The sequence below is a fragment of the Schistocerca gregaria genome, chromosome 7, assembly GCF_023897955.1.
Source record: "Schistocerca gregaria isolate iqSchGreg1 chromosome 7, iqSchGreg1.2, whole genome shotgun sequence".
Taxonomy (NCBI): Eukaryota; Metazoa; Arthropoda; class Insecta; order Orthoptera; family Acrididae; genus Schistocerca; species Schistocerca gregaria.
Genome location: NC_064926.1, coordinates 223,266,214 through 223,283,265, shown reverse-complemented (window position 1 = coordinate 223,283,265; position 17,052 = coordinate 223,266,214). Strand labels below are relative to the sequence as shown.

At 44.8% G+C, this 17,052-nt stretch overlaps 1 protein-coding gene across 4 annotated transcripts in view; it reads left to right on the top strand.

Moving 5' to 3' along the window:
* The window catches only part of LOC126281448 (protein croquemort-like), a 114,721-nt gene that overhangs the window by 89,214 nt on the left and 8,455 nt on the right, over positions 1-17,052 (top strand). For all 4 annotated transcript variants that reach the window (XM_049980421.1, XM_049980422.1, XM_049980420.1 and 1 more), the window contains exon 8: positions 12,068-12,141. In XM_049980421.1, the coding sequence (XP_049836378.1) occupies positions 12,068-12,141 (74 nt within the window). The remainder of the gene's footprint in view (positions 1-12,067; positions 12,142-17,052) is intronic.

Sequence of the window (17,052 nt, the reverse complement as noted above, 5' to 3'; positions counted from 1 at the left end):
CTCCATTCGTCCCTCCATTCACGCCTGTCGCGACACCGCTGGAGGCGGGCTGCACGATGTTGGGGCGTGAGCGGAAGACGGCCTAACGGTGTGCGGGACCGTAGCCCAGCTTCATGGAGACGGTTGCGAATGGTCCTCGCCGATACCCCAGGAGCAACCGTGTCCCTAATTTGCTGGGAAGTGGCGGTGCGGTCCCCTACGGCACTGCGTAGGATCCTACGGTCTTGGCGTGCATCCATGCGTCGCTGCGGTCCGGTCCCAGGTCGACGGGCACGTGCACCTTCCGCCGACCACTGGCGACAACATCGATGTACTGTGGAGACCTCACGCCCCACGTGTTGAGCAATTCGGCGGTACGTCCACCCGGCCTCCCGCATGCCCACTATACGCCCTCGCTCAAAGTCCGTCAACTGCACATACGGTTCACGTCCACGCTGTCGCGGCATGCTACCAGTGTTAAAGACTGCGATGGAGCTCCGTACGCCACGGCAAACTGGCTGACACTGACGGCGGCGGTGCACAAATGCTGCGCAGCTAGCGCCATTCGACGGCCAACACCGCAGTTCCTGGTGTGTCCGCTGTGCCGTGCGTGTGATCATTGCTTGTACAGCCCTCTCGCAGTGTCCGGAGCAAGTATGGTGGGTCTGACACACCGGTGTCAATGTGTTCTTTTTTCCATTTCCAGGAGTGTATTTCATGCATATTTATACACATATTTCATCTGTATGTCTAGCGAATTTCGCCCTGAAGTTTCATTTTCACTCAACTTAATGCTTATGACGCTGTATCTCCCGAATTCTGTCCTGCACAGTGATATACTTTTGTATGTGCATCGAATGGCATATGTGTCTACTGTCTGCGAAATGTGTTGGGGATAGAATCATAGTAAAGAAGTAATAAATTAAAACGTCATGCATAATGCAGCAGTTTCTTACTTATTTTAGCGTTTGATGTCATATCTCCTGAACTATGTATCGTACTATGATATATTTTTGTAAGTACATTCAGCGGCGGTAAGAAATCTAAAAGTCTTGCATGACGGGCTAGTTTTTACGCATTTATTGTTTATGACGCCGTAGCTCCTGATCTAAGTGTCACACAATGATGTAATTTTTGTGGGCAATCAGTGATATATGTGAGTACTGTCAGCAAATGTGTCACGAATGTAGTTAGTAGCAAAGAAGTAATCAAATAAAACTTCATCCATCCTATGGCGGTTTAACTGTATAAACGGTGAAAATTGAAGTAAGCGATAATTTTTCCACATTAATCATTTCGTGGGTGTCATCGGCGAGAAAACGTTTCGTAAAACTTCGAAATTATGTGTAAAGCTTTTTGCAAGTGTCTAAGTGCTCTCATTCTCAACTAATGAATGATTAAAGTAAGGGCATTGACGCGCCGTGGGATGTACTGGTTTTTCATCCCTCTCCCCCCCCAACCCCCACCCCTTAATTGGCTGGTGGTTCTCAGTCCAACAGTGATTCTTTCCAGATGGTAAATGATACGTGTACTAAGTATGGTTGAAATCGATCCAGTAGTTTAGGAGATGTGGAACATTCATACGTACGTCCATTTTTATAGTACGAATGTGGGGATTAAGAAGGGTCGACATGCAAACGTATCAGAACAACAGAAAGAAGCTGCCCTGTTTTCACATGCCGATGACCACACCGTGAATGAAGTATCCATACTTGTTAATGTGTCTCTGAAGCGTGTCTAACTTATCTATGAAGGAAGGTTATCGTTTAACGTCCCGTAGATATCGAGGTCATCAGCAACGGAGCACAAGCTCGGATTGTTTCAAGGACGGGGAAGGAAATCCGCTGTGCCCGTTCAAAGGAACTATCAAGGCAATTGTCTGGAGTGATTTAGGGAAGTTACGTAAAACCTAAATCTGGATGGCCGGACACGCGTTTGAACCGTCGTCCTCCCGAATGTTGTCTGTGAGGAATGTACTATCACTCGCAGGCATGTAGTACGGCGTAAAAACAGTCGTCGGAAAAAATCCTAACCAACAGGGACCGGAGACGAGCGTCATGCCTACACAGTGAAAATCGCATTCACGCCTAACAGAAACTGCTTTTGTCAGTGGTCCTTCTCATCCATTTTCTCTAACGAAACTACAGAGACCTTTTCGAGTCTCAAACATTTATAATGTATGCATAAATACTGAAGCGATGAATGAAACTTTCTACCTAGATCAGGATTCGAACCCATATCTCCTACTCACTCGGCGGATGCGTTTATCACATGCTAACCTTGCACAGTGGCTTTGCATAACTGCATGGACTATCGTAGCTCGCTTCCGTCCTCAATCCAAATTTCCATTCACGCCGCTGACTACTCGGTATTCCCCCTAAAGTTCGTTCCAAAAGAGTTGGAGAGCCTGTGCAATCCTCTTAAGGGGAATACTAAGTGGTCTGAGACTGAATGGGAATTTGGGCTGAGGAAGAGGCGTACTCGGGTAACTTGTGCAACTGTGAAGAACTGCTCTGCCAAGTTGGCGTAGTGGTTAGCGCATCTGCCTAGAGAGCAGGAGCCCGGTTTCGGATCCCGCCATTGGTACAACTTTGTAAATTTACCAAGGTTGCCAACACGCACCTCCCTCCTGGGAAAATTATGGACAGACACTTGCTCTTTCAGCTTACCCCTGAAGGCTCGCCGATTGCAGTTATAACGATCAGCCTGTTTGTTGTGGGCCCTGAGAATATTGTGCTTGGAGCGATTCCAGTTTTTCTTAACGACCAAAGGGGTGAGCTCCGCAGGAATAAGGTCTTGAATCCCCCGTAAGTTCGAAAGTGAGGAATTAACAGGGTATGCCAACACCAAGGAAACCGGAGTACCCTTCAAAGCCCCATAGCTGGCGGTATTGAAGGCAAAACTAATCCAAGGAAGACTAGAATCCTACCTACTGGGAGACTTCTGATGAAAGATAGTCAGTGCGGATTTAATGTTACGATTGACCCTTTCCGCAAAGGACTCCTGAGGATAATACGGAGTGGTAGTTACGTGCTTAACACCGCTTCGAAAACAGAAGGCCTTGAAGGGTGCCGAAAGAAAGGCCGGTGCATTACTATTAACGATTTGCCTGGGAGGTTCAAACACACTAAAAACGTTAGTTAACTGCGCAATCGTTGTGGCAGCAATCACATTACGACTTGGAAGAAGACAGATAAACCACGAAACCACGTCGATTATGACAAATACATACCGATAGTCTCTTTTGATGCGAGGTAAGGGCCCCACATAATCAATATAGAGTTTTTCCACGGGGGAAGACTCATGCTCAGAACTAAGGAACGCTGCTGAAGAGCGTTGCTCGGCTTGGCCACACGACACAACTTGTGGCGTTCGCTGTGTTATTCAGTGGTTTGGTGTTTAACTAATTTGTAAATGATAATCTTATTTTATTACAGTGAGTAATTACTAAATAATTTTTCTCCCGGCTAAAGATTTTGTCAAGTTGCTAAAGAACTCCAAGTTAACATTGTGTTATAGTGTTGTCTGTGAGTTGTGTAAGTGTCACTAAATCACATTTCATACAACAGATTCTATACAACTATTGATTATGATGGAAACAGTTATCTTCAGCAAAATGATAGTTAAAACCACCGAATATCAGCCGCGCACAACACTGACGTATGTTTCCTGAAACAATATTCTTCGCAACTCGTGCGTAATTAATTTCGGCTCCACATATCAGCTAGAAAAGTTTGTTATATGTATCGTGCTATGAGCACTGTTTTTAAAGAACCAATCCGATTCGAGTTTTTTTCATTTAAATGAGTTCGGGACCACCGGTGCACATTTATTTTTACACATTTTTATTACCTTCGGCATTTATATCTGAAGAGTTGCGTAATTTGAATTTGCCGCTGAGATAATTGTTAAGATGGCGACAGACAATTGATAGAGACTTTCTATTGTTAGAGGAAATTTTCTTTTCAACAGGATAAGTATTTGAAATGCTTATTAAACTTTACTTTCATATTGTTCACTATTTAGACTAATTTTCATCAAGCAAACCTTTGGCATTTTTGTAAGAAAAACAGATAAAAACCTGATACAGATCGCTATCGTCAATGGCTGCGCTCCTTGCAGCGGAAAGAAATAATTAACACAGATAATGCTCATTGAAAGAGCATATTTATTATAATAATGAACTCTATGCTCAAGTAATAATTAACAAATAATTACAATTTCTTAACAGACCTCAGTCTGATATACGTCTTGCGTCCGCGACCTACAAAAGCCAACCAAAAAAAGGTAAAAACAAAGGAAGACAAACTCAGGTCATAAAAGGAATTTACAATTATCATTGTCTTTGTATGATACACATCGATATGTCCAATTACGTCATAAAATATTATAAAAATAATTAATATTTATTTCACTTTTTTTCATATGTCGGATAGATAATGTTAATAATTGTTAGAGGCATAATTTCCTCTCGTCGCACTGTAGCTAAAATTTATCTCGTGGATGTTACAAACTGACGCCGAGAAACCACTTCTCTAACGTCTCGGTTAATAGACGGCCAAGTCAGATGCTCCTGCAAGGTCTTATAAGTTCCTAAACGACCGGCAATCAACGAGTTGTGAAAACAATGGAAAACCGGGTGTATTAGGGAGCTTGGTTGACAGATCTGAAGCTCGTTGGTACGCCCCACTCCCACCCTCTTATACAAAATGCCCTTGCTGATAATTTATTCATCCAAATGCTCACCCGCAAAAAGCCGTTTTCTACCGGCCCGCAAGTGGACTCCTGATCCTGATGATCGGCAATGTCACTAAACAAATGACGAATATCGCCTAACACGACACAACTAAGATTACGTTCCGCAGCTTCTTGTGTGCCCTCACCAGATGGTTGTTCAGTAAACATACGGCTAAAGACGTCGGCGAGTGCATTCCCAGTGCCTCTACTGTGCTTAACCTCGAACTGAAACGCCGAAATGCGTTCTGTCCACCTGGCGATACGGCCAGTTTTACGCGGCCTGGCTAGCACCCAGCTTAAGGCTTGATTGTCGGTCTCTAGCTGAAATACTCTACATTCGAGGTAAAACCGGTACTTATCCAGCGCGAACAAGACGGCCAATGCCTCACATTCGTAAAGAGAATATTTAAGCTCAGCGCTGGTTAGCCGACGAGACGCGTATGGTAATGGCTGCCTCTGACCTTCGAACTCCTGGAGTAGGACTGCCGAAATTCCCGCAGTCGATGCGTCTGTTTGGACAATAAATGTCTTATTGAAATCAGGCGCTCCGAGAACGGGAGAGTTGGCTATGGCCGCCTTAATATACTCAAACGCGGCCTCTTGAGCAGGTCCCCACTCAAAACGCACCCCTTCTCGGAGCAGTTCGTTTAGAGGAGCCGCATAACTCAGCAACATTAGGAACAAAATGCCTAAAATAATTCGCAATCCCTGTGTACTTGGCTGTCTCTCGCTTATCAGTGGGCGGTGGAAAGGCTCTCAAGACCTTAGTCCGCTTCTGATCGTTGCGAGTACTCTTGCCTGATGATAGATGACCTAAGAAGGATACCTGCTGCCTGGCTAAAATCACCTTATTGGTTTTAACAGTTAAGCCGGCCTCTTGCAACCTAACAAAAACTTGATGGATATGCTCCATATGCTCTTGAAACGAACAACTATAGATTACCAGATCGCCCAAGTAACTCTTAACACAGACTAATTTCAAGTCTCCAAAAATATTATCCAGCAAACGAGTGAGGACGGTTGCACCAGAAGACAAGCCAAAGGGGACACTATTAAATTCAAATTCCATTCAGTAGAAAATGTTGTAACGTGTTTACATTCTCCGGCTAAGGGAATCTGATAATAGGCTTGATTCAGGTCGAGCACAGTAAACCAATTAGCTCCCTTCAAACCAAGTAAAGGAGTTATGAGGATCAGGTAAAGGAACCGATTCAAGGACGACCCTCTTATTTAGGCGACGGTAGTCAACAACAGGACGAAAGTCCCGCCAATGATCCTTAGGAATGACGAATATAGGGAAGGCATAAGCGGATGCAGAAGGCCTAATAACTCCTGCTCAAGCATTTTGGAGATCTTTGCCCTTAATATCTTCATCTTAGGCGGTGAGTGGCGATATGGGGACTGGCTGACGGGAATATGGTCAGACAGACGAATATGGTAGTCCAGAACATTAGTAACCCCCAGTCTATCACAGACAACCTCTGGGAACCTCTCCAACAAACCCCTTAATTTAGATGCCTGCTGGGAAGACAGGTGAGTGAGATCAAACTCACTAACCTTAGCATCAACAGCCAGCATTCCCACATCTCGATGCACCTACGTTTAGTACACTCACAGAAGCCAAATTTCTGATCAGAAGCTAACTTAAAGAAAGAAAAAGGTGTATCCCAAATAATACCAACCGAGATACTACCTCAGACTAAACCCAGCAGAGGCAACACTTGCCCATTGGCAACCCGACATCTCTGCACCTGCCTAAGTCTTGCAAGATGGCCAAGTTCAAGAAACCATTCGAAGCTCAACAATGAAAAGCAGCTACCAGAACCCAAAAGGGCACAAATAGGTTCACCACCTACTCGAGAACAAATATAAGGCAGAGAGAGTGATGACCGAGCAGCGACACGGGCACACCAGGGTTTAAGGCCTCGACCCCGGGGTCGCTGCTCAGCAGGGCGTCATTTATTGATTCTGAGTGTCTGCGGCTGAGCGCAAGTATGAACTACATGGCCTGTTCGACCACACCTAAGACAACGACGTAATTCCCCTTTAGCAGACTCAGCTGATGTTGATAATCCGGAGTTCCCTCAAAATAACACCCACGGGCTGAACCTTTAGCTTCACGCTATCCATTGTCCGAGAGCGGCAACGCGGACGTGGCTACAATGGCGGCACGAAGTTCTTCCCAAGTAGAGGGACGACCACGAAAAACAAAGTGTGACTTATCCGCCGCTCGCATTCCACTCAGGACAATTGAAACTAACTCCTGCTCTGGCAAATCAACTAACAAGCCCACGCAGGCCATCTTAGACCTTTCCACGCTTTCATGTAAATCCTCTTTATCTTGCTGCAGCTGCCAAATATAGCGGCATTCGAGTTGTTTGCTAACTCCCGTGGTCAATCATATTCGGTTCTAACAATGTGCCGGGTTCGATTCCCGGAGGGATCAGGGATTTTCACCTGCCTCGAGATGATAGGGTATTTGTATTGTTCTCATCATTTCACCATCATTCATGAAAGGTTGGGAATTTGTACGGGCGCTGATAACGCGCAGTCGAACACCCCACAAACCAAACATCATCATCTAACAATGACCACATGGAGTATCAAATACGACCACTGTTAAGTAAGTATTATGAGCATGTAATTATTGTGAGCATGTACTGTTAACGACTGGGAAAGTATTGAATAATCCTAGTTCAAGTTTCAAGACACTTTCGAAATTTACTATCGGTTATAGTCGCAATGATTTCTAGCCCCTACACACTTACTGTTGAAATCCGAATTGTACTTCTCACACAGTGGGGAGGCGTGTGGTATGCATAACTGTAATCGCTTTTAAAAATGGTTAAAAGTAACAGTATTTTTGTTGTAATTATTATTATTGTCATTGTTTTTATAATTATGTTATTGTGTACGATTATCAGTTATTGCGTCGCGTCACGCCCTAGTATTACACTGACTAACGTTGTATGCCGTCTCCAAGTACAGGGCCCAACCTCGTAAAGATCAGGCCTAGTTAGCGATACCGGACACTCGGAAAATACCTGTTATTCCACCTACGTGAATAAGGATGACATTAAAATTTTCGATTCGCACAGTTTTATTTATATCTGAGATTAATTCTGCGATCCTTCTTATCGAAAACTTAAATCACGGAATCACTGAATGACACTTGCTTCCTCACGGATTTGAACAATCGTTTTTATTGGGTAACAAAGCAAGGTGAGATAATCGTGTTTACAACTGTTTATTTTGAAGGTAAGTTTTGATCCAATGCCAAAAATGGTGTTTTCGTCGAAGCATTGGTTGCAGGGATGATTACATTTAATATCATCAGTTCTGATGCTTCAGTTACAGCTTCACTGATGCCACAGGATGTGAGATATTGACTTTGCGTAAATACAAAACACATGGTCAACATTACAGTTTTTATGTCTCTTTACAGCCACTTTACCATTTGTAGGAGAACTACTATGATTCTTGAAAATGTGTGATGTTCTAGGCGCTCAGTCAGGAACCACGCGACTGCTGCGGTCGCAGGTTCGAATCCTGCCTCGGGCATGGATGTGTGTGATGTCCTTAGGTTAGTTAGATTTAAGTAGTTCTAAGTTCTAGGGGACTTATGACCACAGATGTTGAGTCCCATAGTGCTCAGAGCCACTTGAACCAAAATGTGTGACGTAATATTTAGTTAGTGTATTTAAATGTGGAAGATTCGGTGTGGGCCGTCCATGTTCGATCAAGTCACTTCTCCCTTGAAACTAAGTTGCACACTGACTTTCCAGCACATATTTATTTGACTGAATTTTCTCATTTTTGGTATATTTACTACTACCTTATTGTTTCAGCAACCCACCTTCACAGTTACGCAGAAACTAATTTAAAATCATTAATAAATATATCTGTTCACTAACTAGAATTCATTAAAGACAATAAATATTTCCTTTTCAGAATTTTAAAACATAAAATAACTGCCTAGACGACATAATGTTTTCAAAAGATGACCGTAAAATATCCCCTCTCACGTAATATTACAAAGGTTCAGTCTTCGACTTGAGCAGTTTGTTTACATGCCGCCAACTTTATAGTACAAAAGTACTGTGTTGAAATCCTTTTGAGAGCCACTGCATCTCAAACTTTGGTAAAGGATTACGAGGGACTCGTTTTATTGACCAGTGGATTTGATAACCTTGTGTTACATTTATTATGAGCCATTCCCTTCTGGACTCAACATATATGTTTTCTGTTCCTTTTATTTAGTCCTTGGTGCAGCTTTACTGCCTTAACCTTCTTGGTGACATTCATGCCCAGCCACATGATTTTCGTTGACGCAGTATTGAAAACTGTGCCATTGGACTTTTGAATCCAGGGTGAGGAAATGACAGTTAATGGAATGAGCTGTAAAGTCACGTGCGCTAGCGCCACTTCACGTTCGCGTTAGAAATCCGCTCAATATGTTGGCATGCCCAGTGTCGTAATGGTACTATTCTTTGCACTCCACGACACTAAATGACAGCACGGGTCGTAGATTTTCGCTGTTCTTGGGTGAATCTTCCGCATACCGAATCTGTGGCTAAATGTGATTTTTTTCCCCCAGCAGTCTGTGAACAACGGAATGATACCAATGAGCTGTCTACTTGCAAGTGAATTTGATTATGGGAATGGATACGTTGCTTTAAAAAATCAAAGAAGTCTTCGATATTTTAATTAAGAGAGTAGCTATGTATAAATGACTGATATGTACTTGATATACACTCCTGGAAATGGAAAAAAGAACACATTGACACCGGTGTGTCAGACCCACCATACTTCCTCCGGACACTGCGAGAGGGCTGTACAAGCAATGATCACACGCACGGCACAGCGGACACACCAGGAACCGCGGTGTTGGCCGTCGAATGGCGCTAGCTGCGCAGCATTTGTGCACCACCGCCGTCAGTGTCAGCCAGTTTGCCGTGGCATACGGAGCTCCATCGCAGTCTTTAACACTGGTAGCATGCTGCGACAGCGTGGACGTGAACCGTATGTGCAGTTGACGGACTTCGAGCGAGGGCGTATAGTGGGCATGCGGAAGGCCGGGTGGACATACCGCCGAATTGCTCAACACGTGGGGCGTGAGGTCTCCACAGTACATCGATGTTGTCGCCAGTGGTCGGCGGAAGGTGTACGTGCCCGTCGACCTGGGACCGGACCGCAGCGACGCACGGATGCACGCCAAGACCGTAGGATCCTGCGCAGTGCCGTAGGGGACCGCACCGCCACTTCCCAGCAAATTAGGGACACTCTTGCTCCTGGGGTATCGGCGAGGACCGTTCGCAACCGTCTCCATGAAGCTGGGCTACGGTCCCGCACACCGTTAGGCCGTCTTCCGCTTACGCCCCAACATCGTGCAGCCCGCCTCCAGTGGTGTCGCGACAGGCGTGAATGGAGGGACGAATGGAGACGTGTCGTCTTGAGCGATGAGAGTCGCTTCTGCCTTGGTGCCAATGATGGTCGTATGCGTGTTTGGCGCCGTGCAGGTGAGCGCCACAATCAGGACTGCATACGACCGAGGCACACAGGACCAACACCCGGCATCATGGTGTGGGGAGCGATCTCCTACTCTGGCCGTACACCTCTGGTGATCGTCGAGGGGACACTGAATAGTGCACGGTACATCCAAACCCTCTTCGAACCCATCGTTCTACCATTCCTAGACCGGCAAGGGAACTTGCTGTTCCAACAGGACAATGCACGTCCGCATGTATCCCGTGCCACCCAACGTGCTCTAGAAGGTGTAAGTCAACTACCCTGGCCAGCAAGATCTCCGGATCTGTCCCCCATTGAGCATGTTTGGGACTGGATGAAGCGTCGTCTCACGCGGTCTGCACGTCCAGCACGAACGCTGGTCCAACTGAGGCGCCAGGTGGAAATGGCATGGCAAGCCGTTCCACAGGACTACATCCAGCATCTCTACGATCGTCTCCATGGGAGAATAGCAGCCGGCATTGCTGCGAAAGGTGGATATACACTGTACTAGTGCCGACATTGTGCATGCTCTGTTGCCTGTGTCTATGTGCCTGTGGTTCTGTCAGTGTGATCATGTGATGTATCTGACCCCAGGAATGTGTCAATAAAGTTTCCCCTTCCTGGGACAATGAATTCACGGTGTTCTTATTTCAATTTCCAGGAGTGTACATAAACATAAACATAAATAACAGCATTTTTTTATTGAACGCTTCAGAATAGATACCAAATCTAAAATGTTTGAAGTACCCCACAGACAGTACGTGTGATTAGAAAAAATTCTCTACTTGAATAATTCCTTTTATATTCTGTAAACTGTTATTTTAAGTCATAAATTGTTCAGTGCGAAGGTCTGTGAGCAACAGAGGAACTACCAGTTAACCATCTATTCGAAATTTCTAAATCTATTCTAAATTTGCTTAGCCGTGAACAGTACTTATAAGTGGACGTTTCCCTACCAAAATCGACAGAAAAGAAGCCGCAGTTGCTCTGAGACATAACGCGGTTATCTGAGGTTTGGATGAAGGGGTCCAGCTGGTTTCGGAATTGTGCAAGTTGTTTTCTGGTTGCAGAATTCGTACTACAATAGAGTGGAACATACCGGATACGTGGTCAGAGCTTCTGTTTCAGATCAAATTTTGTGTAATTTCTGATGTGCCGTCCTAGGCGATAGTAAGTTTTTCTAAACTAAAATGACAAAATTCTGTAAGTTGATCGATAGATAAATGGTTTCTTTGGTGGATGAAAAACGAATTCGCTGTCTAATTTATTCTTGGGCTATTAATTCAATGTTTATGTCGCTAAGTATCTGTTGTCTGTAGTCATTCTATAATGATAAACAAATTCCTCACCATATGAATACTTGCGCGAACTTCAAGTTATTTTATGTAGAAACAGCCTGGCACAACTAGATTCAATTCAGGACTGTAATTGCAAGGAAGCAGTTTAGTTTGTCTTTTATTTATTACGTCTTGGAAGTCAAGTGCTGTTTCTACATAAAATAACTTGAAGTTCGCGTAAGAATTCATATGGTGAGGAATATGTTTATCATTATAGAATGACTACAGGCAACAGATACTTAGCGACATAAACATTGAATTAATAGCCCAAGAATAAATTAGACAGCGAATTCGTTTTTCATCCACCAAAGAAACCATTTATCTTGCACTTGACTTACAAGACGTAAGCAATAAAAGACAATCCAATCTGTTTCCTTGCAATTACAGTCCTGAATTGATTCTAGTTGTGCCAGACCTATATCTAAATACTCTGTTCCAAGTTAATGTGAGTTCACAAACACCGATGCGCCTCTTCTATTGCATGCGATCTCTTTTTATGTTTTCAGTTCACGGGAATCCCCCTGTACGTGAACGCGCGTCTCATGCTGAACGTCATGCTGGAGCCTGTGGAGCTAGTTTCGTGAGTATTTACCAACCAGGCTCCAATTAGTGCATTTTCAGTGTGAAACCGAGCTCCCCAATGAAATCTCGGTTTCTTAGGGATACTTGGGCTGATTTATGTGTGGTCTTTGGTGGCTTGTTACAGAGTAATTGCTTGTAGCTAGATTTGTTACTGGCGCCTGAAGTGGCCGCGCGGTTTGGGGCGTCATGTCACGGACTGCGCGGCCCCTCCCGCCGGAGGTTCGAGTTGTCCCTCGGGCATGGGTGTGTGTGTTGTTCTGGCCACGACAGAATATTTGTGGAACCAGCTCTAACGTCATATCCGTCTCAGTGTCAGTTGTGAGCTGTCTTGCCTCAGGACAGGATGCCATTGCTTTATGACACCCTTCCCAACCGAATCAGTACAGGGTGGAATGTAAAACCCATAAGTGGGCTCTTACTGCCAAGTTATTTGTAAAATACACTACTGGCGATTACAATTTCTACACCACGAAGATGACGTGCTACAGACGCGAAATTTAACCGATAGGAAGAAGATGCTGTGATATGCAAATGATTAGCTTCTCTGAGCATTCACACAAGTTTGGCGCCGGTGGCGACACCTACAACGTGCTGACATGAGGAAAGTTTCCAACCGATTTCTCATACACAAAGAGCAGTTGACCAGCGCGTATTCGTCATCCCCATACTGGCGTATCACCTTGCATGATGGTATGGGCTGCTTACAAGCGTTGACATACGTCAACGGGGACAGATGAAAATGTGTGCCCCGACCGGGACTCGAGCCCGGGATCTCCTGCTTACATGGCAGACGCTATATCTATTTGAGCCATCGAGGACACAGACAAATTATTGTCCCGCACTACATTCGTAGTGTGCCCCCGTCCATCGCGATTGCAGTTTATCGTACCGCGACATTGCTCCTCCCGTTGGTCGAGATACAATGACTGTTAGCAGAATATGGAATCGGTGGGTTCAGCAGGGTAATAAGAAACGCCGTGCTGGATCCCAACGGCCTCGTATCACTAGTAGTCGAGATGACAGGCATCTTATCATCATGGCTGTAACGTATCGTGCAGCCACGTCTCGATCCCAGAGTCAACAGATGGAGACGTTTCCACGACAACAACCATCTGCACGAACAGTTCGACGACGTTTGCAGCAGCATGGGCTGTCAGCTCGGAGACCTGGCTGCGGTTACCCTTGGCGCTGCATCACAGACAGGAGCGCCTGCAGTGGTGAACTCAACGACGAACCTGGGTGCAAGAATGGCAAAACTTCGTTTTTTCGGATGATTCCAAGTTTTGTTTACAGCATCATGATGGTCGCATCCGTGTTTGGCGACATCGCGGTGAACGCACTTTGGAAGCGTGTATTCGTCATCGCCATACTGGCGTATCACCCGGCATGATGGTATGGGGTGCCATTGGTTACACGTCTCGGTCCCCTCTTGTTCGCACTGACGGCACTTTGAACAGTGGACGTTACATTTCAGATGTGCTACGACCCGTGGCTCTACCCTTCATTCGATCCCTCCAAAACCCTACATTTCAGCAGGATAATGCACGACCACATGTTGCAGGTCCTGTACGGGCTATTCTGCATACAGAAAATGTTCGACTGCTGCCCTGGCCAGCACATTCTCCAGATCTCTCTCCAATTGAAAAAGTCTGGTCAATGGTGGCCGAGCAACTGGCTCGTCACAATACCCCAGTCACTACTCTTGATGAACTGTGGTATCGTGTTGAAGCTGCATGGGCAGCTGTACCTGTACACGCCATCGAAGCTCTGTTTGACTCAATGCCCAGGCGTATCAAGGCCGTTATTACAGGCAGAAGTGGTTGTTCTGGGTTCTGATATCTCAGGATCTATGCACCCAAATTGCGTGAGATTGTAATCACATGTCAGTTCTAGTATAATATATTGACAAATGAATACGCGTTTATCATCTGCATTTTTTCTTGGTGTAGCATTTTTAATGGCCAGTAGTGTATATCTTTTAGTCACTGAAATCACATCACGCATCCTCTTAAGTTTAATTGCCATTCCTCCTCCCCCTTTACTTTTCGTCAGGCAGTTAATATTCACTAACAGGAAAGTAACTGTGGTTCTGAGCCGGACGACTCAATCCCGACAGGAGGGAAAGTTGTACTGATACAAAACAGAAGACCGGACCACCAAAGAGAGTATCTCAGTTTTTCGATGAGTCGTCACTCATGAAGCACTCACCAGCATTTTTTAATACAATCCAGTATTTCAATTGCCTACATGCGTCTCATCTTCAGGTGAGCGACAAAAGTTACGGGATAGCGTTTTACACATATACAGATGGATACATATACACATATACCTTACACATGGTATAAAAAGGCAGTGCGTTGGTGGAGCTGTTATTTTTTCTCTCATGATTCTTGTGGCGTGATTATGGGCGTACGATGGGAATTAGCAGATTTTTAACATGGAATGGTAGTTGGAGCTAGACGCATGGGGCATTCCGCAATCGTTAGGAAATTCAGTATTCCGAGATCCACAGCATCAGGAGTGTGCTGAGAATATCAAAATTTGAGGCTTTACCTCTCCCCACGGACAACGCAGTTCCGACTGCCTTCATTTAACGACTGGAGGGAGCGGCGTTTGTGTAGAGTTGTCAGTGCTAACAGACAGCGCTTCTACTGGGCTCGTGACCAATCGGTTGGACTCTAAACGTCTGGAAAACCGTGGTCTGGTTCGACGAGTCCCGATTGCAATTGCTAAGAGCTGATGGCAGGGTTCGAGTGTGGCGCAGAGCCCACGAAGCGATAGACCCAAATTATCAAGAAGGTACCGTGCAATCTGGTGGTGGCTCCATAATGTTGTGGGCAGTGTTTGCATGGAACGGACCTGACCGTCTGATCCAATTGAACCGATCATTGAGTGGAAATCGTTATTTTTGGCTACTTGGAGACCACGTAGAGCCATTCATGGACTTCTTGTGCCCAAACAACGATGGAATTTTTATGGGTGGCAATGCGCCATGTCACCGGTCCACACTAGTTCGTGATTGGTTTCAAGAACTTTCTGGACAATTCGACTAATCATTTGGACATATAAACCGCATCACATTTATAGCATCGAAACATTATGGGATACAATCGAGAGGTGTACCGCTTCCCTTAGTCCCGGGTTCGAAATCCGCCATTGCTTAAATTTTGAGTAATAATCAACATGTCGGCCGAAGATTTCTGGCCTAAGAATTCAGTCTCATTCTCCCAATGGCCTTGTCAAAGAAGGTGGAGGAGCGGACAGAGGTACAGGGAACTCTCTTGTTCTCGGAGTAAGAAACTGCCCCTAAAGGCGGAAGAATCAGTAATGGTCAACGACATGAGGATGCAGAAGGCAATAGAAACCACTGCATAACAGACACATAATGTCTATCTTCAGAACATTCGGCCTGTAATTGAAAGCGTGTCATGATGACCTCTCTATTGGCAAAAGATTCCGGAATAGTCCCCCTTTCGAATATCCAGAAGGAGTAGGCTGAAGGTGATGAGATAGGGAAATCATATGAGGATGTTCAAAGGGTAATACAGTTCATAAAAGAAGACGAAAATCTAATAGTTCTGGGGATATAGAATACATTTGTAGGGGAAGGAGTAGAAGAAAAGGTTGCATGAGAATATGGGCTTTGGGCAAGGAATGAGAAAAGAGAAATACCAGCTGAGTAATATCGAATACTCTGTTCAAGAATCACAAGAGGAGGAGGTACACTTAGTAAAGGCCGGGTGAAACGGGAAGATTTCAGTTAGATTAGGTCATGGTCAGACAGAGATTGCGAAATCAAATATTGGATTGTATGGCGCACCCTGAACCGGATATAGACTCAGATAACAATGCAGTGGTGATGAAGAGGAGGCTAGAATTTAAGAGATTGGCCAGGAAGGATCAATACGCAATGAAGTGGGATACGGAAGTACTAAGGAGTGACGAGATACTGTTGAAGTTCTCTAAGACTATAGGCAGAGCAATAAGTAACAGCCCTAAAAAAAAGGGCGATAGCAGATGTTGGGAAGGAAAACATAGGTACAAAGAAGGCAACTGCGAAGAAACCATGGATAACAGAAGAAATATTTAAATTGATTGATGAAAGTAGGAAGTACGAAGACTTTCCGGGAGACTCAGGAATACAGAAATACAAGTCGCTGAGGAATGGAATAAAGAGGAAGTGCAGGAAAGCTAGGACGAAATGGCTGCATGACAAATGTGAAGAAATCGAAAGAGAAATGATTGTCGGTAGGACTGACTCAGCATACAGGTAAGTCAAAACAACCTTAGGTGACATTAAAAGCAATGTAATGCGCTATGTTGATATTGCTTCGATATTTCTTCCCACATACCAGTTCTCAGATCGTGCAGTGATGTTTCAAGGACTGCTCTAGGATTCTCGGTTGACCATAATCGTGTGTACTGTATGTTAACATGATCAGAGCGGTGGAACCAGTCCTCGTCTGTATAGAAGGTGACGTCAAGTAGAACAGTGGCATTACTCTTAAGAAAGAGATGTAAACCATTTGCAGTACGAGATTCACTTTTCATGACCCGCATCTTTCAATTCTTACACTACTGTCGCTTCATATGGCAACAATTTCAGCGTTTGCCTAATACATCATGCATGGTTGCAATCCCGATATCCTGTTCTTGTGGCAACTTGCGCAATGAGTTTGTTGTACTGTGCTCCAAAGGGTCAGAAATCTCCAGCAACTTCTACTCGCTTGGTTTAGATGGTCTTCCAGTTCGTCCGACATCTAATACTGAACCTACCCATCGAAATTTCTTAATTAGCCGACGAATCGCATTGCGCTTAGTTGCGGCTTTCACATCGTATTCAGTAGCTTTCATCAGCTGATCCAAACAGTTACATGTTACGCAACAGTAAAACCAATTATAGGACCGC